General features: G+C 44.3%; 1 protein-coding gene across 1 annotated transcript; it reads left to right on the forward strand.

Annotated features, from left to right (window-relative positions):
- Positions 1 to 6270: 6270 nt before the first annotated feature.
- Positions 6271 to 8898, forward strand: LOC120045508 (leucine-rich repeat-containing protein 4B-like). The gene is made up of 2 exons (XM_038990408.1): positions 6271 to 6513; positions 6641 to 8898. The coding sequence occupies exons 1-2, from the start codon at positions 6271 to 6273 to the stop codon at positions 8654 to 8656; spliced, it is 2259 nt and encodes a 752-aa protein (XP_038846336.1). The 3' UTR covers positions 8657 to 8898.
- Positions 8899 to 9157: the final 259 nt, after the last annotated feature.

A 9157-nucleotide genomic window follows, 5' to 3' on the forward strand; every position in this document is an offset into this window, starting at 1 on the left:
TAATAGTCTACATTATACACTCGACAATGCATTATAACTGCATCATAATGGACATTATAGTTGCAGGCTATTGAAGTCAATTGAAACCGCTGGCTAGTTAAGTAAAGTGTTACCCCACTATTCACCTCAACAGATCCAAAGAATAAACCATTGTTAGACAGTGATTACACAATAATCATGTGTTGGTGTAACATTTGGCCAGCAGGTTGCAGATCATTTGTTTCTTCACGACTGAACGCTTTCTTCTCCCAGAACTGATTGTGTGTAGTCGATCAATATCTACATGTGTGCAACTGCAACCAGCTCTTGACATGAGACAAATTCATTGCATCAGTGTAAAGACTAGTGTATGGGGGAAAGGAGTAAGAAGAGCCTATGTCACATGGGAATAAGACCGGAGCCATGTTATATGAACATAATGTAATGTTCTGTATTTGCGACAGGAAATAAAAGAAAAAGGCTACAGACGACTCAACCTTGTCTTCCACTGAAGGTGGAATGTGTGGTATAGGGTAACTCAAGAGTTCGCAGTGTGTTTTTTGTCCCAGTGCTTTTTAGCGTAGCCCAAGATAGGCAAAAGCCACCTCCCTAACAGAAGTTCACTGTAGTTGAAGGGAGTAAAGGGCTAGGAGATTCAGTAAAACAAGTAAATCAAATAATAAGGCACACATTTGTGTCAGTTCGCTGGTCTTATTGTGATAGACACATTGAATTGAGAGGAAATGTTATGATTTGCCATGCCTTAGTAGACTGTAGGTAGCCAACGTTCACCTACAATAAGAGAATGTGCACTATAGAATTGCATTGTTGCAGATGCCTGCCTCCACAGTGCACAGCCTGTATGAGAGAGTCTGTATAAGAGATACTGTACATCCATGGACAACAATATGTGTTCTGTTTTGATGGCTCTGGATTGAGTCTTAGTAAAGAGCAATCATTTCCCCATGCAGCCATGAGCTCATAAACTCGCTTTACAACGGTGTGTCCCTCTGTTGTCTTGTAAGACCCAACATACACTTCTTATGTAATAAAAATTGACTTTTGCTGATCAAGATCGCCACAATAAAAGAGAACATTTTCACAATGATGGACAAGTCCAACACTGGTTGATTTAACGTTGTTTCCACATCATTTCAATGAAATGACATTGAACCGACGTGGAATAGACGTTGAACTGACGTCAGTGCCCAGTGGGCATAATCTCAGAGATATCACCCTGAGGCCCCACATTTTTTTAAATGTAATTTCAATTTAAATGTAACATTTATTTAACTAGGCAAATCAGTTAAGAACAAATTCTTATTTACAATGATGGCCACATAGATCGTGAAGGGACCTCCGGGGCACATATTTCATATATTCCCCTCCCCCAATGCGACTGTCCATTGCAAAGACCGGTAAACTATCTAATGCCCAGTGACACAACAATCATTTGTCTCAATGTTGAAATTATAGTGGAGAATCATGGATTTAAACTTTACTTTGGTGTGTACAAGTGTTTGTGTTTGCGTGTGTGTGTGTGTGTGTGTGCACGTGTGAGGGCGGGTAAAGAACATTTCCACAGACCTATATTTAGGATATTCTCCATCATAAGCTTCTTAAAGGTCCAATGCAGTCATTTTTATTTCAATATGAAATCATTTCTGGGTAACAATTAAGTACCTTTCTGTGATTGTTAAAATGGTAAAAAAATAAACAAAAATAGCTTCCTTAGCAAAGAGCAATTTCTCAAGCAAGAATTTTGCCAGGACTGTCTAGAGTGGTTTGAGTGGGGTGGGGAAAAGTGAAAATGTTCTGTTATTTGCAGAGATGTTTGGAACTGCCTTTCTTATTGGTCTATTAACTAATTTACTGCATGGTGATGTCACCATGGAAGGCCAAAACTCCATCCCACCAAAACAGGCTGAAATTTCAGGTGGTCTTTTCAAACAGCTCTTACACTAAAAGGGCATTATCATCATTTTCACAATTTTACAGTATTATTCCAACCTCATAGTGTGGAAAAATATATAAAACACAGGAAATCAAGTTTTTTACTACACTGGGCCCTTTAATGGCTGCTTTAAGATTTCAGCAATATTTTAACACCCATTGATGTGGATCTAATCTGCAGCCTATGCGCACATTAGGATTCATGAGGAGTTTGTTTCCCTACGCTCTTATCGTGAGACGCAGGGGTTGGCTTTAGTGTGTTCAATGTGTGCAACGTATATGTTTGAGGGATCATCTCTGGATCAGGTACTTTGACATTGTGGTATGGGAAGTTTGTGTATTTTTCCTTTATTTATGTTAAGTTCGGTCTAAAGATATCGTGGACTCACTTAGGCTACTCAATCATTTCAATATGTAGGCCTAGTTCTAGTACTAGAGCTGTAAACCACCAGCCAGATATTTCAGATTGGTTTAGAACATTTGTAAAGCATAACTTTTTAATGACCCCTTTGTCAGAGAAAGAAACATGCCATGTCTACTGAGCAAGTATGGGCTGTTGACATGCAGGCACCCGACAGTGTAACATAGCCTACAGAACCCTAAAAAGCTTTTGACTTACACTCAGTGGCCAGTTTATTAGGTACACATATCTAGTACCGGGGCAGACCCCTCTTTGCCTCCAGAAAAGCCTGAATTCTTCGGGGCATGGAAACGTTGCTCAATTGGTATCAAGGGACCTAACGTGTGCCAGGAAAACATTCCCCACACCATTACAACACCGGCACCAGCCTGTACCGTTGACACCAGGCAGGAAGGGGCCATGGACTCATGCTGCTTACGCCAAATCCTGACTCCGCCATCAGCATGACGCAACAGAAACTGGATTTCGTTAGACCAGGCGATGTTTTTCAACTCCTCAATTGTCCAGTATTGGTGACCGCATGCTCACTGGATCCGCTTCTTCTTGTTTTTAACTGATTGGAGTGGAACCCGGTGTGGCCGTCTGCTGAAAAAGCACATCCGTGACAATGATCGACGAGTTGTGCGTTCTGAGAGGTTGTTCTGCACACCACTGTTGTAATGCAATGTTATTTTCCTGTTTGTGGCCCGCCTGTTAGCTTGCACGATTCTTGCCATTCTCCGTCCACCTCTCTCAACAACGAGCTGTTTTCGCCCACAGGACGGACGCTGACTGGATGTTTTGTGTTTGTCACACCATTCTCTGTAAACCCTAGACACTGTCACACGCGAAAACCCCAGGAGGCCGGCCGTTTCTGAGAAACTGGAACCAGTGCACCTGGCACCAACAATCATACCACTCTCAAAGTCAATTAGGTTTCTCGTTTTGCCCATTTTAACGTTCAATCGAACAGTAATCAAATGCCTCGATGCCTGTCTGCCTTCTTTATGTAGCAAGCCACGGTCACTGTCTGTAGGAGCAAACTATTTTCGGGAATGGGGTGGTTTACCTAATATACTGGCCACTGAATGTAGGTGTTAAATGAGTGAAAAATGAGACACTGATTGGTTGAAAATGACGCCCATACAGTAAAGCTGCTACAGTAGGTATATCTACAGCGTGGGATATATTCATTTTACTTATTACGTTTATTTAGTCAGGGACAACGTACAACAAAAACATACGTCTCAGATGTGTTGCATCAGATTTAGCTAACAGCTACTTACATCTGCAGTCCCCGGGCATAAACATGAAAACATTATATACAGAAGGACAACATACATTCATCAGATTTTTAAGAAACAGAAGTTAGGACACACAGACACATTTAAATACAGAGGTCAAGACATGACACATAAAAGTCAATGCGCATATTGCTGTTGCACCTAATAATATTCAAATCGAAATCAGGATAGGGCACTGGGCAGTGAAACACAAGATGGTGTGTGAGCCGGTTGCCACAGCAACCGGGTTTCTAGGACCGCATGCATCCATGGCACTGCGTAGGAAAGAGGATGTTTTGGGGTTACAATCTGACTATTTACCAGAGAGGTATGATATAGATGGATATACAATAATTTGAGCACAGGTAGCTTTAGTTTGAACAACAGGGCCTTGAACCACATGTAGTATTGTATTGAGGTTCTGATAAGGGTCTCCATATTTGTCGGTCTTAAAGGGACAGTACAGGGTAGTTTGTGGGAAGGAGGATGAAGGAAAGGGAAAGGGGGATACCTAGTCAGTTGTTCAACTGAATGTATTCAACTGAAATGTGTCTTCCGCATTTAACCCAACCCCTCTGAATCAGAGATGAGAGTAGGATCCCATGTTTGTATACATGCTAAGATAACTATGTTAGCTATTTTACTTCCCAATTTGTAGAAGCAGAAATTGGCAGAAATGACCATGTAAAAATTATATGGTAAACTGGTACCCAGCAATAACCTATAAATTACTTGTTTGTGTCTTCATAAGACAATTATTTTCAAATGTGGTACGTGTACATCATGAGTAGCCTGATGGTATCACACTAGAGGTACAAGGGTTGAGTTGCTTAATGTAAAACACGTTCACTGTGAAATGGACTACTGAAATTATACAGTCGCAAGGCTAGGGGGTACAAGTTTAACCCGGGTTCTTTCACCCCAATCAAACCCTGAAGGGCTATTGGAGGATGCAGACCAGTCAGGAGGGATGCCGAAAGCTGAGTTACAGATGTAAGATCTTCATTTTTGTTGCTGAGAAATGCAAACATGGAATGTATTCAAGGTTTATAAAGGCTTCTAAAGTTTGTCATTTCAAACTTAAGAATTTCAAGATTTGCTGATACCAAAAATGTATCAACCCCTACAAAAAAAAATCCATCAATCATGATCCACATAATAATTCAAATTTCCTGTTGCTGCAGGATTATTTTCCTGCTGTAGCAAACTGGCTCAAATTAAGATCCAGCATCTGTACACTTGGTTGCGGAAGTACCCCTCAACATCACAAAACATACCCTCCAGTTCCTTGTAATCAATAGAACTGATTGTGACTCAATTAATATCTGTCCTGCAGATCATTAGGGCTAGGTCAACATAAATTTGATGTCGGGAAACTTTAAGCTGTTTCCACCATGTAGCAGTAGTTGTGTAACAGTGATTCTAAAAACAAGTTATACCTCATTAAATAGAATAGCAAACTGACAGTTCAACGCTTGCTTGTTTTAGTCTTTTAGAGTGATGTTGGCATGTGTTCATGTTTATTTTTTACACAAATACCTTTTCTCCAGTCCAAATGCATTACCGTGTGTATGATTATGCTCATAAATAACAAAGGTGTTTCATTTTTTTCTCTCTTCGTCGAGTAATGAATCATACTCTAAAGTCTATTTCATACTTTGCTCTAGGCCTGTGGTTTCTTTGAGTTGTGACACACCTGAGCTCTTGAGTTAAAAAAAAAATATATATTTTGTGATCCACTTTTTGAGCAAACTCAGAGTATCAAGCCTTGACTAAAATGTTTCCCCTCGACCTATGAAGGATTACATTTACATGATTTATTTATATTGTCAATGGCACACAAGGTCCAACCGAAACTTGACTTCCACTTGTCGGGGGGTTAACTGCCTTGCTCAAGAGCAGAATGACAGATTTTCCCCCTTGTCGGAGCTGGGATTCAAACTGGCAACCTTTCGGTTACTTGCCCAACGCTCTAACTGCTAGGCCACCTGCCACCTTTAGTAAATAGTAGGTGACTCACCAGTAAGCTCTAGAGCCTAATTTATGAGAACCAATGCTTTAGTGTAAACCTGAAAGCTGACATGCTTTCCAAACATGTTATGTATTGACCATCAATCTTGCAATTGCGTTAAAAGTCCAACATGATTCTATGTTTCAGTGCCCACAGAGATTTCACAATGCTTCTACAGTTACAGAACTCATGCTTTGTGAGGTTGTCTGATCCCTCTTTCTTTCTCTCTCTCTCTCTCGCTCTCTCTCTCTCTCTCTCGCTCTCTCTCTTCCTCCCCTATACAGTGAGGAGCATCTACCATCCACAGAGATACGCCTATCAAGAGCAGATTCACCAAATATCTACTTTGTTGTTCTAATAATTGTCATGGGATCTACAAATACATAATTCCCTAAAAAGCTGTGCTGAAAATTAGACGGCATTTTATATTTACACTGACATTAACATAGTCAAGTGAGGAAATATAAATGATAAATCAAGAGAACATTTAATATCTAACAGTTCTTCACAGTTATTAAAAAGACTTGAAAGAGAAGAATAGAATGGATTGGTAAAATGAACAGCAAGAGAACCACTTAATTGTCTTGTATCAGAGGGGACTTATCAACATATTAGGACTAGGGGTGGGTCATGACCCATTTGCCATGCGTGTTGTCATGGTGACCAGCCCCTCCACCCCTTCCCCCCTCCTCTGGTTGGTCCAGCTTTTACTGTGGCTCCACCACCATGGACCTCAGGTAACAGAGGCCGCGCCCCCATGTCCAAACCCCTGTAGCTGCTCCAATCAGGCAAGCCGAGTCATCTGTACAAGGAAGAGTTTGGTGGAAGTACCGGACAGTATTTCTGTGAACACAAGATACCTTAACCTACAAGAGAACACGATTGAGGTAAATATGCCTTTCTCTCATTACGTTTACCTACAATCCATACATGTACGCATATGAAAAGAGTATGCTTTACGGCAGAGCCGTTTCATATGGCTACAATGTACCAACATGTATTTATCTTTAACAGGTGATAAAGTCTGACACATTCAAGCACCTGCGGCATTTGGAAATCCTGCAGCTTTCCAAGAACCACATCCGACAAATCGAGGTGGGCGCGTTCAATGGCCTGCCCAACCTCAATACCCTGGAGCTCTTCGACAACCGCCTCACGCTGGTACCGTCGCAGGCCTTTGAGTACCTCAGCAAGCTGCGGGAGCTCTGGCTACGGAACAACCCCATCGAGACACTGCCGGCGTACGCTTTCCACCGCGTTCCCTCCCTGCGCCGTCTCGACCTGGGCGAACTACGGAAGTTGGACTACATCTCTGAGGCCGCCTTCGAGGGCCTGTTCAACTTGCGTTTCCTGAACCTGGGCATGTGCGGTCTGAAGGAAATCCCCAACCTCACACCCTTGGTCCGACTGGAGGAGCTAGAGCTGTCTGGGAACCAGCTGGGGAATGTCCGTCCCGGCTCGTTCCAAGGCCTGGTGTCGCTGCGCAAACTGTGGCTCATGCACTCCAAGGTGACGGTCATTGAGCGCAATGCCTTCGACGACCTGAAGAACCTCGAGGAACTCAACCTGTCCCACAACACCTTGCACTCGCTGCCCCACGATCTCTTCACCCCGCTGCACCAGTTGGAGCGGGTGCACCTCAACCACAACCCCTGGGTGTGCAACTGCGATGTCCTGTGGCTTAGCTGGTGGCTGAAGGAGACGGTGCCCAGTAACACAACATGCTGTGCCCGCTGCCACGCGCCCCCAGGCCTGAAGGGCCGGTACATTGGTGAGCTGGACCAGAGCCACTTCACATGCTACGCTCCCGTCATTGTAGAGCCACCCACTGACCTCAATGTCACAGAGGGCATGGCTGCTGAGCTGAAGTGTCGCACTGGCACCTCCATGACGTCTGTCAACTGGCTCACCCCAAATGGCACCCTCATGACGCATGGGTCGTATCGCGTCAGGATCTCAGTCCTTCACGATGGAACTCTGAATTTCACCAATGTGACTGTGCAGGACACGGGCCAATACACCTGCATGGTGACCAACTCCGCCGGCAACACTACGGCAACCGCAGTGCTCAACGTGTCTACCTCCGACTCCAGCAACCCTTTCAGCTACTTCACCACCGTCACTGTGGAAACCGTGGAAACTAACAATGGGGAGGATTCCGCTGCAAGGCAGTACATCAACGAAACCTACGTACCGCCAGATTACCTGGGTCCCACTGTTTCAGGAGGGGTACTGGGTAAAGGCAGGGCTGGATTCACCATATCTCCATCTCGCTCATCTCTCTCCTCTCTGTCACCGCGAGCCACCAGAGCCACTGAAAAGGCAGTCACAGTGTCGATAATGGAGGTCACGAACATCCCTGGCCTGGATGACGTGATGAAGACCACCAAGATCATCATTGGCTGCTTCGTGGCCATCACCTTCATGGCGGCCGTGATGCTGGTGGTCTTCTACAAGCTGAGGAAGCAGCACCAGCTGCACAAGCACCATGGCCCCACCCGCGCCATCGAGATCATCAACGTGGAGGATGAGATGGGTGCCGGGGCCGGGAGCGGCATCTCAGGGGGATCGACCATGCAATCTGGGTGCGGAGGAGACGGAACCTTGAGGATGCATCACCCGGAAATAGTCAACCTTCCCAACATCGGGCGATCAGAGCATCTTAACCATTACTACAAGGCCAATCATTTCAACAACAACGTGATGGGTTTGAGCATTGGGACAGGGGCAGGCATCAGTACTCTAAGCAACAAGAACAACCCGTCCCCACTGAACCAGCAAGGCCAGGATATCCCCATCTCCTGTACACAGGTTCCAATCTCCTCAACCACTTTCCAGACCATGTCCGGAAATGGCGCCAACACCAACCCTCTTTCTGTTTCCCCACCTTTGCCGATGTCCCTCCCCATGTCCCCCATGGGATTACACGGATCGATCAAGGGTTTCATGGGCCAGAACCAGAATCCACAAATGGAGCCTCTTTTGTTCAAGGGAAACTCAAAGGAAAACGTTCAAGAGACTCAAATCTGAAAAAAAAGAGTGAGGAGAGAGAGAGTGCAAGGGAAAGACAGAGAGGGGATTGATGGCCTCTTTACGTGCCGAACGATTAAACACTACAGTGCATTGACATTACACCAGGAGAGGGGATAGACTGACACTGCAATACACAAACACATAGACTGGTCAGCGACAGTGTACTGAGCCAAGGATTACCACAATGGGCTACTTGTGTTTGTAGTAACGATCACGGCAATGGAGTTCAAAAACGAACATCGCTACAATGTAAATCTGTGCCAAAGCAAATGTTTCTTGCAGTTTCTACGAGTTGTATTCACATAGAAGAAACGTCTTTCCAAGTACTGTAGCTCAATCCCCCAAGTTGTGGTTGGCCAGTAAGTCAAGACTTAAGTCACGTACAGCACTGACCACATTGAAGTTTGGAGACATTGCAGGGGAAAAAATGCTAGAGACATTGCTTTCACAGAAAATACTTGTGCAAGACACTATCTCATATGAACTCAATAGTCTCCC

The sequence above is a fragment of the Salvelinus namaycush genome, chromosome 4 (assembly GCF_016432855.1).
Source record: "Salvelinus namaycush isolate Seneca chromosome 4, SaNama_1.0, whole genome shotgun sequence".
Taxonomy (NCBI): domain Eukaryota; kingdom Metazoa; phylum Chordata; class Actinopteri; order Salmoniformes; family Salmonidae; genus Salvelinus; species Salvelinus namaycush.

Coding starts and splice junctions, on each gene's coding strand:
- LOC120045508 (XM_038990408.1), top strand. CDS start 6,271: ATGCGTGTTGTCATGGTGACCAGCCCCTCCACCCCTTCCCCCCTCCTC. Junction 6,514..6,640: donor TACAAGAGAACACGATTGAG/GTAAATATGCCT, acceptor TATCTTTAACAG/GTGATAAAGTCTGACACATT.